The following is a 17,266-nucleotide window of genomic DNA, read 5'->3' as shown; positions in this document are numbered from 1 at the left end:
TCTTCAACTCTCACTGTATTTCAAGGACAAAAGTTGACATGATCCACTAGAATTTCTCATATTTTTACATGGTTCTATTGCAACATGCCATTTTTATTCCTTAATTAGGATAATATAAAATGTGGCTCTGGTACTACCTCACCACGGGTCAGATCCAATGCTGGTCACCCTCCAGCAGAACGGAAATGAATTTCTCCTCCCCACTGCAAATGTGCTCTGGGGGGTTGGGGGACACATCTGGAAGTCCTGTTAGGTTCAACCCATGTGTCTGTAACAGTCCAAACCTGAATATGCTGATTCAGAAGTCCCATGTTCAACAGGACTTAGTTCCTAGAGAAAGGAAAACCTTGCATCTTTGCAGTTTCTTTCATCTTTCTATCCCCTTTGCCAGTTTTCGCGCGCGCACACCCACACACACCCACGGGTTTCCTACACATATTATTGGTTTCCCAAGCCATTTCTTCCTTAGCAGCACTAGAACTTCCAAGAAAGCCATGTTGAATAGACAAACATCCTTCTATGGTTTCTGGTCCCTTTTTGTCTTTCTATGCTTCCCCTTTTTCTTTGTTTTAGTCTAGCTTCCTGTTGTCAACACTGCACATTTATTTTTATTTATTTATATATATATATGTGTGTGTGTGTGTTTTATTCTAGTTGTGCCTTCCTCTATGCCAATTCTACCAGTTCTCAAAAATCACCCTCCCCACAATATTAAAATCCTTCTTCAGACATATTTCAGACATTGCATACTTTTGATAAAGTCCCTCACCATACACCTCACCTGCGTAAGCTTAGCAGCAATGGGATAAGAGGGCAGGCCTGTTATGGATCAATAACTGGCTAAAGAACAGGAAGCAGGGAGTAGGAATAAATGGACAGTTCCCATAATGCATGATGTGGAGTTCCCCAAGGATCTGTACTGGGACAGGTGCTTTAATTTGTTCATAAATTAACACACCTGGAGTTAGAGGTGAGCATTGGGGTAGACAAATTTGATGACACCAAATTATTCAGGATGAGAAAAACAAAAAGGGATAGAGGAGAGCTCCAGAAGGATCTCTCCAAATGAATGAGCAATAAAATGGCGAACGTGATTCAATATAACCAAGTGTAAAGTCATACACAATGGGCAAAAAATCCTCACTTCGCAAATATACAGAAGTAGTCAAAGCTGGGAGAGAATGACCAGAAAATAATTCTTGTGGTAGCGGTGGACAGCTCAGTGTAGATGTTGACCCAGTGTGCAGCTGCTGAGTAAAAAGTAAACCCAGTTAAGGATTATTAAGGATTATTAGGAAAGGGATCGAAAATAAAACTTGCACTGTTGTAATGCTTTCATGCAAATCTATGGTGTGACCACACTTGGAATATTTTGTACAGTTCTGGTTGCTGCATCTCAATAACGATATTACAGAGCTGCAAAAGAACCAGAAGAGGGCAACCAATATGATCAGGGAGCCAGAGCAAATCCCCTATGTTGGGAGCTTTCTCGTTTTAAAAAAAGGTGCTTAGGGGGAGGACGTGATGAGAGTTTTACAAAATTATGTATGGTGTGGACAAAGTGAATATAGAGAAGGGTTTCTCCCTCTCTCATAATACTACAATCCAGGGTGGTGGAAAATAGGGATCTTTTCCAGAGGCCAGGTCTGTGTTTTCCAGAAGAGGCCGCAGCTGGTGAATTAGCCACAGCTGGCAGAAGGTGCTCCTCGCCACTGCACAGATATCCAAGGAAAATGTCAGCTCAAGGAGATTCCCCAGGCTGCATACTTGCTCCTTCGGGGGAGTCCAACTCTGTCTAGAACAGGCTATGTAGTCTCTCCCAGAATAAAAGTGATATTACTTATGCAGACTTTTGCCATGACTGAAGTAACTACATGGTATGAGGAAACATAGACTTTTAGGAGTTAAAGGCAGAGTTCCTATGAACTCTGGCATGCAAGATGGTTTATCATCAAACCTTCTATGTGAATTATTTCTGTTACGTACTCGCTTGCCCAAGTTAAATGAGTAAGTAAAACCTAGCACTTGCAGTCCAATCAAAAGCAAGTCCCACTACGTTCATGGGCCATACTTCCAAGCAAGCATTCACCAGATTCAGCCTTAAGAGATATTTTTAAAATATGGCCAGTGGTATATACATCTCATACATACATACATAAAGCAAGCACCTTTTGAGACACATTTCAGTAGAACACAGAATCACAGAATCATAGGGCTGGAAGGGGCCTACAAGACCATCGAGTCCAACCCCCTGCTCAATGCAGGAAGCCTGATTCCCAGGCAGTCTCCCATCCAAGTACTACCCAGGATGGGTAGTACCTGCTTAGCTTCCGAGATCAGATGAGATCAGGCACATCCAGCCCTTTCCTCATAAGCTTTCATAGGCGATAGCCCACTTGTTTGGAACAGTTTTTGTTGTAGGAAGAGACATTTTGGACAGGCAAGGAATTGTTATGGATAACTCTCTCTCACCTCCAACACACAATCAGATATATCATGAAGAAACAGTGTCAGGCTCCCCACTCGTGTGAAATTGACCGTGTAGGACAGGCTTAGCAAAATGACTGCTATGATATGATGTGTAAACATGATGCCAAAATCCTGGGGTAGAGAAAGTAAGAGAGAGAATGGTTAAGCATATCTACAAAAATCAATTTGGGTTCCCAGACATTTAAATTCAGAAGTAAAAAAAAAGACTACTATAAATAAATACAAATTCTGCATAATTCTGTTACGGGAGGAAATAGCAAACATTTAGCAATATGTGTAGATCAGAATGCAGACAATGTCTTAGTAGAAACAAAATTCAACACAATTAAAGAATGAAATAGCATTGATTTAGTTCATATGAATCAAGAACATAGAAGGCTTTATAAGATGAGTGTGAAGCCTCAGGCTGCTCTCTGTTTCACTCCCCTCTGATCCAGAACTGGCCCTATCATAAGGCAGAGTGAGGTGGCCACCTCAGGTTATGAGGCAGAGGCAGGAGCTTCCCTGGTCATTCCTCCCAAGCCTCTGCTGACATTTTCCATCCTCCTGAACTGGTGCCTTGGCAGCAGTAACACTGGTAGCTTGACACTTGCCTGGCGCAGTTAGCGGTCTCACCTAGTCTCCCTTTCTCCCAAAAGATCATGGACAATGCTGCCTCTGACTGAAAGAGCAGGAACTGAGGCAGGTAGGCAGCCCAGGCTGTTCGCTCCTGCAGGCATCACGTGTGTGCATATCCTGCTCTGCTCCCACGATGCACCCTGGCATTGCCACAGCCACACTGCAGCATATGCCTGAGTGTTCTGTGAGCAGGCTCCAGGAGGCATAGTGAGTGAGCAGCGGTGAGCTGCTGGATGACAGACCTGTGCCAGCCACATGGCCTGCCCTATGCCCCTTACGCTAGCCTGCTGCCCTCAGGTGCGCTGGAGTTCTCCTGTCACTACTGTTGAGGGAAGATTCCACTGCCAGTCTGGTCAACATAGGCATGTGGAATGGAGAGGGGGCGCCATCTTCTATGGCCGCACCTCCATTGTGGAACTCTCTACCCTGGGAGGCTCGGTTAGCCCCCTCACTTACAGTGTTTCTCCAGGTGGCAAACCTCTTGTTTAGGCAGGTGTTTATTGGATAGATACATTTTTATCCAAGCCCTTCTGTTTTCTCTGCTGCACCCATCTGTTTTTATTAATTGTATTTAAAAATAATACTTGTATTTTATGTTTTGTTTGGTTCCTGTCTAAGCACCAGAAGGGAAGGTTATACATTTTAGTGTGCATGTGTAAACAAACAAACAAACAAACAAACAAACAGTCTTGTCCTTTGCCTCATGCAGCAAAATGTCTTGAGCCAGCCCTGCTCTGACCCCTCCCAGCAAGCCAACTAGTAACTCGGACAAAAGGATTAGGTCCCACTTAAGGAGCCTTGGCTTCTATCACCCTTGGAGAACCACAACCCCAGCCCCGTTATTGCTGTGCTGAAATTCAGACAAGGTCTTCTGGGAACTGATGCCCTACAGTTCCCTCCCTGTTCTGCCCTCCTCCACACTGTTCGAATCTTATAAGGCAAGGGCCCCTAATCATACTAAGAGCAACAGGTCGAATCTTGTACACAGTTCTATTTGTTTATCCTTTTTTAGAAACCCACAACAAAACAACAAACATTTCTCAATGGTTCTCTTACCATTCACCAAGGAGAATGTAAAACACAGCTAGGGATGTACGGACGGTGTAAAATCCGCCCCGTCTGTGTTTTGTGGACTGTCAGGCGGTTTTTGTTCCATCATCCCCTCACAGACAGATGCGATTTTTTTATCATACGGAAAAATGCGTAAATTATTATGTAAGAGGTTTCATAACCATTTACATAATTTACCTCAGTACGTAACATTTAGCGTACTCTCCCCCATTCAACTTTTCCTCTGCAGAAACTTGTGTATTTTTCTACGCATAAAAATGCGTAAATTCTGGGAAAGTAAAAAAAGAAACAGCCGAAAGCCCGTGGACTCTGCATGGCCTGAGGGGGTTGCTCTGCAGCGGATTCTGCAGGCTGGATTCTTAGAAATCCAAACTCATTTTAGCCTGTCTCAAATTTCTCCAGCATCCCTAAACACAGCCCATCATATTGATGGGCACTTTGCTATTTTATAATCTAATTTCCATGCAGCTTTACCTCATATAAGCACTGAAGGGATTGCTTTGGATAGTGTCTGCATGAGTTTAAAGAATGATATTAGAGTATGAAGATAGAAAAGAACTGTAGTAGTTTAATACCACAGCAATACCCTGAAACCCTTTTTGTCACTTACTTAACCCAAAGTAGCAAAAGCAGTGCTAAGCAGCAATAATGTTAGCATGCAATGCCCCAAATGGTATTTCTGTGGATTCTACTCAAGAGTAATACATAACCAGTTGGTTCCTCGCGAACATAGTTCACAGAGAAAAATCAAATCTAACGAAAGGTTTAACTTAACTAACTGCATTTATTGAAACATTCAAAGTGTCATTGTCCATTAATCCCTTCATGATTTGTTTACAGGCCATATGTTACTGGCATATCATTGTTCTTTGGCCTGCACCTGTGTTTATAAAGGTTTACAAAGACTTTTTTTTGATGTTCACATTTCATTTTGCTCCAGTTTGTGATTAATTATGTTTGTTTAATTATACTTCACATTTTTATATTAAAAATAAAACTTTATAGTAAATTGTTATAGAAGACAGCCTAATTCTTTGTTTTTTAAAAAAAGCTTTATAGGCATAAATAAACTCCCGACTTTGAATTATACTGAAAACCGTTGTTATTGTGGAATCTTGTGTCAAGAGCTTTCCAGTGAAGTGTGTTTCATGAGAACTGGTCAATGGGAAGGCACTCAAAAAGGGATGACTGACTTTGAAATAAACAAACAAACAAACAAACAAGAAAGATCATATGTAAGGGTTCAGTAGTATCTAAATATTCATCTACTGAAGTGGATCTGAATTCAAGAAAAGAGTATAGGTGACTTCTAAAAATATATATATATATGTGGTATAATAAATATTACATGGCAGTGTGGGCAGCAAAGAAGGCTTATTTTGCTGCCTCCATTGTATCCTTGAGTAGCCGTCCAGTGGAGCTCTTCTGGGTGGTCCAGGGGCTGTTAACATCCTCCCCAGCAAATGGGGCCCTGGCCCGCTCAAGGACCCACTGTAACCTTTTTGCATCACTCTTTGAGGACAACATAGTTTGTCCGCACAGTGAACTTGATGCTATTGTCAGTGCAGTTTGAGTTGAGGTGTCTGACTCCACCATCTGCCCAATTTTGTGGGATCAGTTTCAGTTGCTGCGGCCTGACGACGTGGACAAGGTGCTTGCAGCAATGTGGCCAACCATGTGTCCTCTTGATCCCTGCCCCGCCTAGCTAATAAAAGCTAGCCGAGGGGGTATGACTAGGTGAGTCCAAGGAGTGGCAAATGCTTCCCTGCAGAAAGGGGTGATTCCTTCTGTCCTTAAGGAGACAATAGTGCGACCACTCCTGAAGAAGCCCACTCTGGACCCTAAAGTAGTAGACAACTACAGCCCAGTCGCAAATACCCCCCTTTTTAAGGGAAGCTACTTGAGAGCACTGCAAGCACTCTTGGAGGATACTGATTCTCTAGACCTATTCCAGTCTTGGTTTTGATCTGGTTACGGGACTGAATCAGCCTTGGTTGCCCTGATAGATGACCTTTATCGAGAGAGGGACGGGGGGAGTGCAATCCTGTAAATTCTGCTTGACCTCCTTGATACCATTGACCATGGTATCCTCCTGGATTGACTCGCTGGGATGGGTACTGGAGGCACTGTGTTACAGTGTTTCTGGTCCTACCTGCAGGGTCAATTTCAGAGAGTAACGTTGGGTGGTCATTCCTCAGCTCCCTGGCAATTGAGCTGCGGTGTACCCTCTTGTCCCCAATTTTGTTTAACATCTACATGAAGCTGCTGGGAGCGGTCATTAGAGGATTTGGAGCCAAGAGCCATCAGTACAGTGATGACACAGAGCTCTATCTCCCTGTGACATCTGAATCAAGAGAGGCTGTGCAAATCCTGGACCAGTGCCTAGATGCAATAATTGGCTGGATGAGGGCCAATAAACTGAAACTGAATCGTGGCAAGACAGAAGCCCTATGGGTGAGTGGTTCCCGGGTCTGGGAGATAGGCGCATTGCCTGTTCTGGATGGGGTTGCACTCCCTCTGAAAGATCAGATCCGTAGTTTGGGGGTACTCCTAGATCCATCATTGTTGCTGGAGGCCCAAGTGGCCATCGCAGCTAGGAGAGCCTTTTACCAGCTTCGGGTAGTTCACCAACCGCGGCCTCTCCTGGACAGGGATAGCTTGGCCACAGTGGTACAGGTGCTAGTAAGCTCAAGACTGGATTACTGTAATATGCTCTATGTGGGGCTGCCCTTAAGGCTGCACAGGAAGCTGGAGCCAGTGCAGAATGTAGCAGCTCAGCTGTAACTGGGAGCTGCCCCTTTTCAGCATGCAACTCCTTTGCTGAGGAAGTGCACTGGCTACCTATTTGCTACTGGGCCAGGTTTAAGGTATTAATACTAGTGTACAAAGCCCTAAACAACTTGGGGAGAAAGTGCTTTATCGCTTTCCAACCTACCTGGTCATTGAGGTCATCAGATGGCTTACTCCTAGTGGTTCCACATGGACTTATGGCCTGATTGGCGTCCACCTGGAGAGTAGCCTTCAGTGCAGTGGCCCCCTTTCTTTGGAACTCCCACCCCTGGAGGTCACGCAGGCGCCAACATTATATTTCTTGTGGTGCCTCCTGAAAACAGTTATGTTCCAGGAAGCACTCCTTAAATGACCAGCCATGTTTTTTATTGGCATTCTATTTTGAATAATTCTAATATGATGTTTTAATCTTTAATCTTTTTTACTACTGTACCTCTTATGTTCTCATTTCACATGCCAGCAAGGTGATGCTCAAAATCCTACAAGCTAGGCTTCAGCAGTATGTGAACCGAGAACTACCGGAAGTACAAGCTGGGTTTCAAAGAGGCAGAGGAACTAGAGATCAAATCGCCAATATGCAATGGATCATGGAGAAAGCAAGAGAATTCTAGAAAAATGTCTATTTCTGCTTCATTGACTACGCTAAAGCCTTTGATTGTGTGGATCACAACAAACTGTGGCAAATTCTTAAAGCGATGGGTGTACCAGACCACCTTACCTGTCTCCTGAGAAACCTGTACGAGGGTCAAGAAGCAACAGTAAGAACCGGACATGGAACAACTGATTGGTTCAAAATTGGGAAAGGAGTACAACAAGGCTGTATATTGTCGCCCTGCTTATTTAACTTATATGCAGAGTACATCATGAGAAACGCCGGGTTGGATGAATCACAGGTCGGAATTAAGATTGCCGGGAGAATTATCAACAACCTCAGATACGCAGACGATACCACCCTAATGGCAGAAAGCGAAGAGGATCTCAAGAGCCTCTTGTTGAGGGTGAAAGTGGAGAGTGCAAAAGCTGGTCTGAAACTCAACATTAAAAAAACTAAGATCATGGCATCTGGCCCCATCACTTCCTGGCATATAGAAGGGGAAGAAATGGAAGCAGCGACAGATTTTACTTTCTTGGGCTCCAAGATCACCACAGATGGTGACTGTAGCCATGAAATTAAAAAACGCTTACTCCTTGGGAGAAAAGCTATGGCAAACCTAGACAGCATAGTAAGAAGCAGAGACATCACCTTGCTGACAAAGGTCCGTCTAATCAAAGCTATGGCTTTCCCAGTAGTAACGTATGGCTGTGAGAGCTGGACTATAAGGAAGGCTGAACGCCGAAGAATTGATGCTTTCGAACTGTGGTGCTGGAGAAGACTCTTATGAGTCCCCTGGCCTGCAAGGAGATCAGATCAGTCAATCCTAAAGGAAATCAACCCTGAGTGCTCATTGGAAGGACAGATACTGAAGCTGAAGCTCAAATATTTTGGCCACCTAATGTGAAGAGAAAAGTCACTGGAAAAGACCCTGATGCTGGGAAAGATTGAAGGCAAAAGGAGAAGGGGGCGGCAGAGGATGAGATAGCTAGATAGCATCACCGATGCAATGAATATGGACTTGAGCACACTCCGGGAGAGAGCGGAGGACAGGAAGGCCTGGCGTGCTATGGTCCATGGGGTCACGAAGAGTCAGTCATGACTTAACGACTGAACAACAACAACAACCTCTTATGTTCACTGCTCCAGAATTTGTTTTAGATGGGGAGTGATATATAAATGTTGTAAATAAAAATGAATAATACTTATCCTGCTCTTACATTGGGGTCCCACTTGTCTCCAATCAAAGGGTCTCATCAGGTTCATTCCCCTCACCCCCATTCAGCAGTAGCCATGCTATTCCCCCCCCCACCAAAGCAGAATGTGCAGACAATGCAACTGAATCTCTATTTATGTTTTACTTTCATTTACCATTTCAAGCAGCTTAATGAACAGGAGACATCCCCCCCCTGCTTCCCATTATATTTAAGGCTATCCATCCAAGGATGAGTCTACCACCACCAAATCAATTAAGCATTTATTCTTTTCTCCACATATTGGGAAACAGCATGTTGCAAAAAAAGAAAAAAAAGGTCTCCCCAAAGCTTTCACAATGACATTCCGTGCTTTTGATCCTTCTGCTAACTGTTGACTCTTGTGTTTCGATTTTCACTGCCAATGGAAATAAAGCTGAAAGACAAACAATCTGAATGGAAAAGTCAAGTTCAGCTTTTTCCTTTTGTGACTTCTATTTTCAAACCAGTTAAAAACAAATCTAGATTGTTCTACTCAGTGTCCCCTGATTAAAGAAGAACTAATATTCACTCTTCTAAAATAGACGTGTACAGGCATTTAGCAAGCTCATGCCTAAGCACTGATCTGAACCTAAGTACCATATTCTATGCGCTACTTCATCCTATGAGAGCCAGTTATCTCCTCCTGTTCTGTAGCTATCTCAGGGACAGGCATCTGTCTAGAGATAGATAAACATCCCCCTGTCCTCCTCAAAAATAAAAAGTGATTCGATATCTGTGAGCATTCCCTTCAAGTACCCACAAACCTCAAGGGCTATGGAGAGTTCTTGAAAGTAACACTTGCAAATGACTGGACTGTTTCCCTCTCCTTTTGAAAGCTAAGGTAAGGAGGGAAACACATACAATCCTCATACCTTAGCTTGAAGGGAGGGGGATAACTGGCAGCAGGAAGGAGCTCATCTCCTGCCTGCCTGTGTTGACATTTCTCAGCCATTTCCTGTAAGGAACATGGGAATAATAGTTTCAGAAGACTCTAATGCCTGTGCAACTAGTAAGATGGACTCCCACCACCGGTTAATGACTCCTGCAAACAAAGTTAAGGAATCTGTTCTCCCCCCACCCCTTACTTTAGTATGTGTGTGTGTGCGTTTGTGTGTAGGAATCAGCAGGGGAAATGTAACGAGCAGGGTAGAAAATAGGTCCCATTTTGAGTCCAACTGAGACTCAAATTGGTCTAGAGCAGACTCCAAATGGCTCACAGGTATCTTCAAGTCCCTCACCTTCTCGAATAGTCACTCTATGCCTACATCCATCAATAATTGTTAGCACTGTAACAGTATTTACTCTAACAGCATATGACTGTGTTCAGTTTCCAAAATTTATATTTAAGGTATAAATTGAATTTTACCTCTGTCCAGGCTCACCTGTTAGTTCCAGCCACCAACCTGCAATCCTTTTGCCACTATTCTCTTGTGCACCATGGCCTCTACATATTTCCAGGATTCATTGGTGACTCAACCAACAGGATTCTTGTGAGCCAGTCAGTGATCTACCATTTAAGAATATGATAGCGTGGGTCTTAACACTACTGGTGGCAACAAAGACATCAAAGCATGGGTTACAATGCATACAGAAGTAACAGCAAGGAATATCCAGGGAATGCTATCTGTTCTAGTACAGTACATTTTCTCTCTCCCTTCCCTCTTACACACTCAGAGCTTTCTGGGAGGGGCTGTAGCTTAGTGCTAGAGCACATGTTTTGCATGCTGAAGGTCCCAGATAAAATTCCTGGCATCTCCAAGGCAGCAAAAAGACCTGCCTCCAGCAAAAAAATGGAGAGCCACTGCCAGTCAGTGTTGACCACATTATGGTAGATGGGGCAATGCGCTGACTCAGTATAAGGCAGATTCCTATTTCCCTTGGTTTTAAACTGTCCCACAAACAAATGGTTCAATCCAAAATAAGGCCTCTTCTGTGCACATGTAACAACTTGTAAAAAGGACACGTTTAGCACTGCATGGACTCTTGCATGGGATTTTGTGCAAAGGTGCTAGTTGCTATCTTCCTCTCAGTCACAATTCTTCGCATCTAGCTCACTGGTCATTGTGCAGGAGGCACAATACCCCCCCCCCCCCGACCCCAATACAATGCTTGGAGGCAACCTCCTGTGATGACAGAAATACATGGGACAATTTTCCTCTCTTTTATATTGCAACATGATGTGTTTTCAAATACAATGAGGACAATTCATTGAGAGGACTTAGCAAACTGAATTCTAAGACTGCTCCCTTGGGCACTTTCTGTGAAATAAGGGTAAACATTCTCCTCTGTCAGATGCCACAGAGTATGGAGAAGCTGGAGATATGGATTCCCTTTTTGTTTGGAATCATCATTGTCTTAAGAATTTCTACCACTGCGCATTAGCACATCCAAAACGGTTTTTCTCCAAGGGCAACTGAATCACTCTGATTATTCCTGCTTTCATCCGGTAACGTCCCCAGAGCCAGCTAAACCTCAGAGCAGACTGCTTTTTCAGAAAGCTGGAAAAGGAACATACACACACACACACACACACATTCACGCCACAGAATAATTAGCAGCTACAGTAAATGCCAAAATGCCAAGGCCTTTGCTGAAAACACATGGCTGTTATGCATGAATCAAACCTCTCCCCTCTCTTAAACATTTAAAGAAACCAATACATCATTTAATTGAGGTAGCCATTTTCTAAAATCATTTAAATACTGACCTCAAAATAACACTGCTCTCTCAAAAAACAAACCAGCTGCCAACCTATTAAAATTCAGAAGAAGAATTCATAAAGTTGACTGATATTAAAGTAAGGATATTCCAGGACAACCATAAGCTTCTTAGTAGCCCATTCTCTGCCCATAACTATTACTGTGCTCCATAGATGCAATCTAGGGATATATAAAAAGAAACAAACAAACCACACGTGTGCGTACGTGCTCCTGGGCATACACCAGGGTACGAGATAAATTGTTCCTCATGCCACTTTGTGAGCTGGTAAACAGAAAACCCCCATCTACCCAGTCAGGTTATTTTCACAGAATGTTGAGCTGATAATATGTGCTGGACTGCAGATATTGCTCATTAATCTCCAGTCAGGCGGGGATAATCTAGTGGAATCCATGCCCCGCCAATAACTGAAAGAGGCTTTTGAAAATCAGCAGTCAGTTCAGTTGAAGGCTATTTTCCTGTCAGGAATTTACTATTAGGGTAAACAACAGGGTGAACACATCTCTGTCGTCCTACTTTTTACATGGTGAATTGTTCTCGTTCAAGGATTACACCAGTGCTGGGCAAGATTCAGTACTCCCCCCCCCCCCGGCCTAGTTGATGATGCAGAGTCAGGAGTGGAGCCATCTCCATTGGTTCTAATAGGCAGGATTTTTTTGAAGTCGATTAACAAGTGCTTGGGACCTCAATGCATTCATTGGTTTTCCAGACTGGTGGAAACAGAATGGCAGATTTATCTCAATCTGTAATGGACAGAGCTTAAGAGACAGGCTCTTTCTTCATATCCCCTTCCTATTTTCTTACTTTTAGAGAGCATGCCAGTGTGGCAGACACACACACTTTTAGAGAGCATCACACGCACACATGCAGGCAGGCACACACACCAACAGTGTGAGACCTGCAGAATCTGACCAAAGGCCAGCATTTTGTTTCCCACAGTCACCAACTAACTGCCTGAGGGAAGCCCATAAGTATTGTCATGAGTGCAATAGCCTTCTCCCACTGGTATGTTCCCAGCAACTGGTGAACATTAGCATACTGCCTCTGACACTGGAAGTAATATACATCCTTGATTGATTGATTGATTGATTGATTGCATTTATACCCTGCCTTTTTTCCTCTTGCAAGGAACCCAAGGCGGCTTACATTATCCTCCTCTTCTCCATTTTATCCTCACAACAACAACCCTGTGAGGTGGGTTGGGCTGAGAGTCTGTAACTGGCCCAAAGTCACCCAGTGAGCTTCCATGGCCGAGTGGGGACTAGAACCCGGATCTCCCAGCTCCTAGTCCAACACTCTTGCCACTACACCACGCTGGCTGATAACCTTATCCTCCATAAATTTATCTAATCCCTTTTAAAGCCATCCAAACTGGTGGCCTTCACTATAATTTGTGGTTGCAAATTCCAAAATTTAACCATGCACTAGTAAAAAAGTACGTCCTTTTGTCTGTCCTGAATCTCCCACCAGTCAGCTTCATAGGTTGACCCTGGGTTCTTGCATTATGCTCCTCCCCAGGAAAGAAGATTTCCTCTTCCTGCCATACTGAAGAAAGGCAATGTTCCAGGCAGCCGGGTCTACCACAACTCAAAGCCTAGTTGGGCCTCTCTGACACCGGAGCCTTCCATAGATCAGGCACACTGAAGCAAGAGCGGGACCGAACTGAATGATGTGGCCTTGTTCTCCTCCTTGCCGCTTGCTCCGGCATGCAAGATTCAAGAAGGCACATTTGCAGCTGAAATTCCAAGACCCCGGACATAGTGAGCCAATCAGGATAGACAGCTCACTTTGCACTGACACTGATATACAGTTAGGTGCAACCTTACTGATAGGAAGAATTCAGGTATGACGTGAACTTCCCCAGGTATTGCAACACCCACACCACACAGGCCCCCTCCCGCTCTGGCAGGCCCCCTCCACCCTCCAGCAAATTAAATGTTGCAAATGTCTGAAGACAGAGCTACTTCAGACTTACACAACTGAATACTCGCAATCATATTTAGGCACCTATCAGCATTCACCTGAGCATCTTTGGTTTAAAAGCTGGTATGGTGTAGTGGCTAGAGTGTTGGACTAGAAGCCAGAAGCTCACTAAGTGACTTTGGGCCAGTCACTGACTCTCAGCCCAACCTACTTCACAGGGTTGTTGTTGTGAGGCTAAAATGGAGAGGAGGAGGATTATGTACTCCACCTTGGGTTCCTTAAAGAGGAAAAAAGGCGGGATATAAATGTAAAATAAATAAATAAATAATAAAGGTTTATCTGGGCTGTCAGTCACTCTGAACTGTTCTTAAAACAACCGGGTTAGTTAACACTAAGGCTGTTATGATAATGACAGAGACTGCTGTTTGCTAGCATGATGCCAATCCCTCTTTGAAGCTTCACAGAATACCATGCCATAACACCTGGAGGTTCCTCCACTTTACAGCAAAATACAATGGACTGTGGTAATCCTGACTCTGGAGTATTTGTGACCTATGTCAGGATGACTGTAGCCCTATTCAGGTATAACGCCTGAACAGGGCTTGTGTGTACATTTTCTTCTTCATAAACCTTGTTCAGAGATATCTGCAGTTACAACATGTGACCGAGTAGGGAAAGCTACATCCTATTTGGGAGGGAAGAAACGTGAAGCAAATGCACACCCAAGCCACGCTGTTCGGGTGGTCTGTCTGAACAGGGTTACAGTCATCTTGACATAGGTCATAATGTGAAAACCATTTCAGGCTAATCCAAACATGTCAGCACATCTTGCAGCCCACATACATCTTGCTGCCGTAACATGTAGGAGCCATTCACAGTTGCCATCATTAATTCAGTAGCACAGAACTTGTACAGGAATTCACCGCCTGAAAAAAGATGTTGCTAATTCAGCATGTAAGTGTTAGGCAAAGCATGCTTACACAGCCCTATTACAGCATCCTATTCATGTTTTTAGAAACACTGATTGCTCTTACCTTTCTTTTGATATCAATGAACTGAGTAAACATTAAGGATGAATACTGCGACAGCTGAACTATGTAGTAGTAATGAAGCTCAGGTGTCAGAGGCTAAAAGAAAATATAAAAGTAAAAGAGATTAGAATCAGAGAAGTTAAATAACCCTGAAACAATTCACGTCTTTACTAGACTAGGAAAAACCTCAGGTCATCCACAGAATATTTCCTACCTGATACATTTCTAGAATGTTCCTCTCCTGCATCTGGAGAGTTGGTGAGGAAAAGCGCTTTCTTACTAATACCTATTCCCCCCCCCCCTTCTTCTTCAGTACTGAATGCTGACAATAGTTAATATCTCTTGTTTGCATTATCAATATCGTCATGAATTAGAGACAGGGCAAATCCCTTTATGGCAGAGTAGTGATTTTGCCTCCTTTTGAAAATTAGGACCTCTCTCGTACACATTAAAATGTCTCTCACAGGCTCTGTTGGCTCAATATTTATTTATTGTAATGTTTACTCTTCAAAATGTAAAGCGTTTGTAAAACATTGAACCTTACTAACACAGGGTAGAGCCAAATGGAAAAAGGTAATGACCGAATGGAAATCAGGCGCTGACCAAATATTACATAGTCTGGGGTGAGGCCATCTCCAACAGTTCTATTTTATGTTGTGTTTTTGGCTCTCTTAGAAGCTACCTAATTAAAATCAGTTAATTCCCCCTTCCTCCCACACACATTTCACACTGTTCTAGATGGTCCACCAACCCTCCAGAGTAGCTTCCCACTGCAGGACCCTGAGCATGGGAAGGAGGAATTGACAAAAACCGCCTCCCCACCTTCTGCTGGTAGGAGCATCCCATGAGTGGAACTCTCCTCATGAGAAGAGAGATTCATGAGATTCCTTACCTGCCACCCTACTTTGCTGGCTCCCCCCTCACTAGCAGCAAATCAACAACACAGAATAAAAAGAATTTTTTATTGGCATAGAAAGCAGCTTATTTGGCTTAATACTGGACTTGCTTAATACTGCTTTGAATCTACTAAAGCACTATTTGGCATCAGGTTTGGGGGGGCATTGGATGGTTAGCTTGGGAGCTGATGGTGGCAGTGAAAATTTGGAGGGGGAGGTTCTGTCTCATGGGAGAGAAAGAAGCATCTGCTGAATTGGGAAGGGATGGCCTGACTGGAAAGGAGGGATGCTTACATGGTGGGAATTTTACACCAAAAAGGGGTGGAGTGGGGGGCTCCAACTCCTTGAAACTTTGAAGAAATGGGGCAAAATTTAATGTACAGGTTCCCCTTATGGGGAGGCACAAGATGCACTACTGGATAATTGTGTGACCTTACTTTTCCATGGAAAAGTGAGGATTTAACTGCAGGTGAAACTGTTGGGGAACCACATGGGGGGGGGGCAGACGCTTTGGTGTCAGAGACACAGTTGACTGTGCTAGGAAAACAACTTTGCTCAAAGTCACTCTGTTGATTACACACATGCGAGTGAAAGCAACTTTGCAGAGTGCATTGCCAAAGGAGGGGGAGTGAGGAGTCGGGCAGCGAATGGGATGGAGCGCCAGTGCAATCTGTTGGTAGGCAGATCTCAGGAACAGAGACCGCTCGAGAGGAGCAGAATGGTGGCAGCATTTTTGGCCACTCTTGCCAGCGGCCCTGTACGGATCTCTGTAACCCACGCTGGCGAGACAGATGACACGCTAACCCACCATAGGTAAAACAACCCCTACTGTAGACCACGGGTTCTCAGGGTGGGTTGTTTGGAGGAAACAGCTCACAGACAACACGCTAACCCATCATGGATTGTTCCAGAAAACCCATCGTGGGTTAGCATGTCATGTGAACCCAGTCACCGTCTTGGCTAAATAATAAGTGTAGCCACAGAGAAGACCGTTTCCTAGTTGAATTACACAAGCCATCTTATGCCTGGAATCATATGACCAGCCTATCTATTCCAAGTATGTATTAGGGCACAATCCTATGCAAGTTTAGACAGAAAAAAGTCCTCCAACGCCCAGCATTTCCCAGCTAGGAATGTTGGGAACTGTAGGACTTTTCTCTGTCTAAACATGCATACGATTGTGCCCTTAAGTAATCTGGAGCAATTTGCTTGGTAAGAGTGGCACATTCCAGTTTTTGTTTGTGGCACACTGTGGGCTAAACTGACTGACGCGATGGAGGGGGAAATGATAGATAGGTGATCTTCCCTTTGGCTCCTTCTGCCTCTTATTCTACAAGGCTAAAATATATAGTTGGTCTTCTTCACGGGCTCATGCAAACCATCCCTTTGTACTTAAATAAAGGAAAGAGGGCCATTTGTTAAGACTGCTATTCTTGCAATGAAGATCAAGCTTACTGATGATTGGCTGTTTTTGAGTATTTGTATGTTCTGAATATGAATGATTGCTCTTACTAATTGTAATTTCTGTAGAGAACTTTTATTAAATCAGTTCACTTTTATATGATGCATTTAAATTTTGTATTGTTTTTAGAGTGCTTTGTATGCTTTCCTGGAGATTTTAAATTGAAATGTGGGTTATAAATATTTCAATACATCAATGAAAAATGCAGGATATGCAGCCTGGAGTCATGTAAGCATGTGTGCATTTAAAAACCCATATTTAATGTAAAGACAGACTAAGAACTACCTTATTTTGGATAGTAATTCTCCACCCTAGCTACTCCCCTGCTCAACACTCCGGGGAAAGACCCAATACAAACACAAAATCAAGTATGTAAGAAAAATGTGCAGTGTTACACGTGATCAGGTTTTCATATTAAGAGTAAATACAGATGTTTGCAG

At 43.6% G+C, this 17,266-nt stretch overlaps 1 protein-coding gene across 2 annotated transcripts in view; it reads right to left on the bottom strand.

Annotated features, from left to right (window-relative positions):
* CERS6 (ceramide synthase 6) overlaps positions 1-17,266 on the bottom strand; it is a 150,698-nt gene that overhangs the window by 26,944 nt on the left and 106,488 nt on the right. For both annotated transcript variants that reach the window (XM_084812136.1, XM_084812146.1), the window contains exons 6-7: positions 14,472-14,564; positions 2,473-2,601 (exon numbers count right to left, since the gene is read on the bottom strand). In XM_084812136.1, coding sequence (XP_084668262.1) covers positions 2,473-2,601; positions 14,472-14,564 — 222 coding nt within the window. The remainder of the gene's footprint in view (positions 1-2,472; positions 2,602-14,471; positions 14,565-17,266) is intronic.

The sequence above is a fragment of the Heloderma suspectum genome, chromosome 1 (genome assembly GCF_057233095.1).
Source record: "Heloderma suspectum isolate Gila_16-S chromosome 1, 16-S_ref, whole genome shotgun sequence".
NCBI lineage: Eukaryota > Metazoa > Chordata > Lepidosauria > Squamata > Helodermatidae > Heloderma > Heloderma suspectum.
Note: the sequence above shows the minus strand (reverse complement) of the source record. Positions and strands in the feature narration are given on the sequence as shown.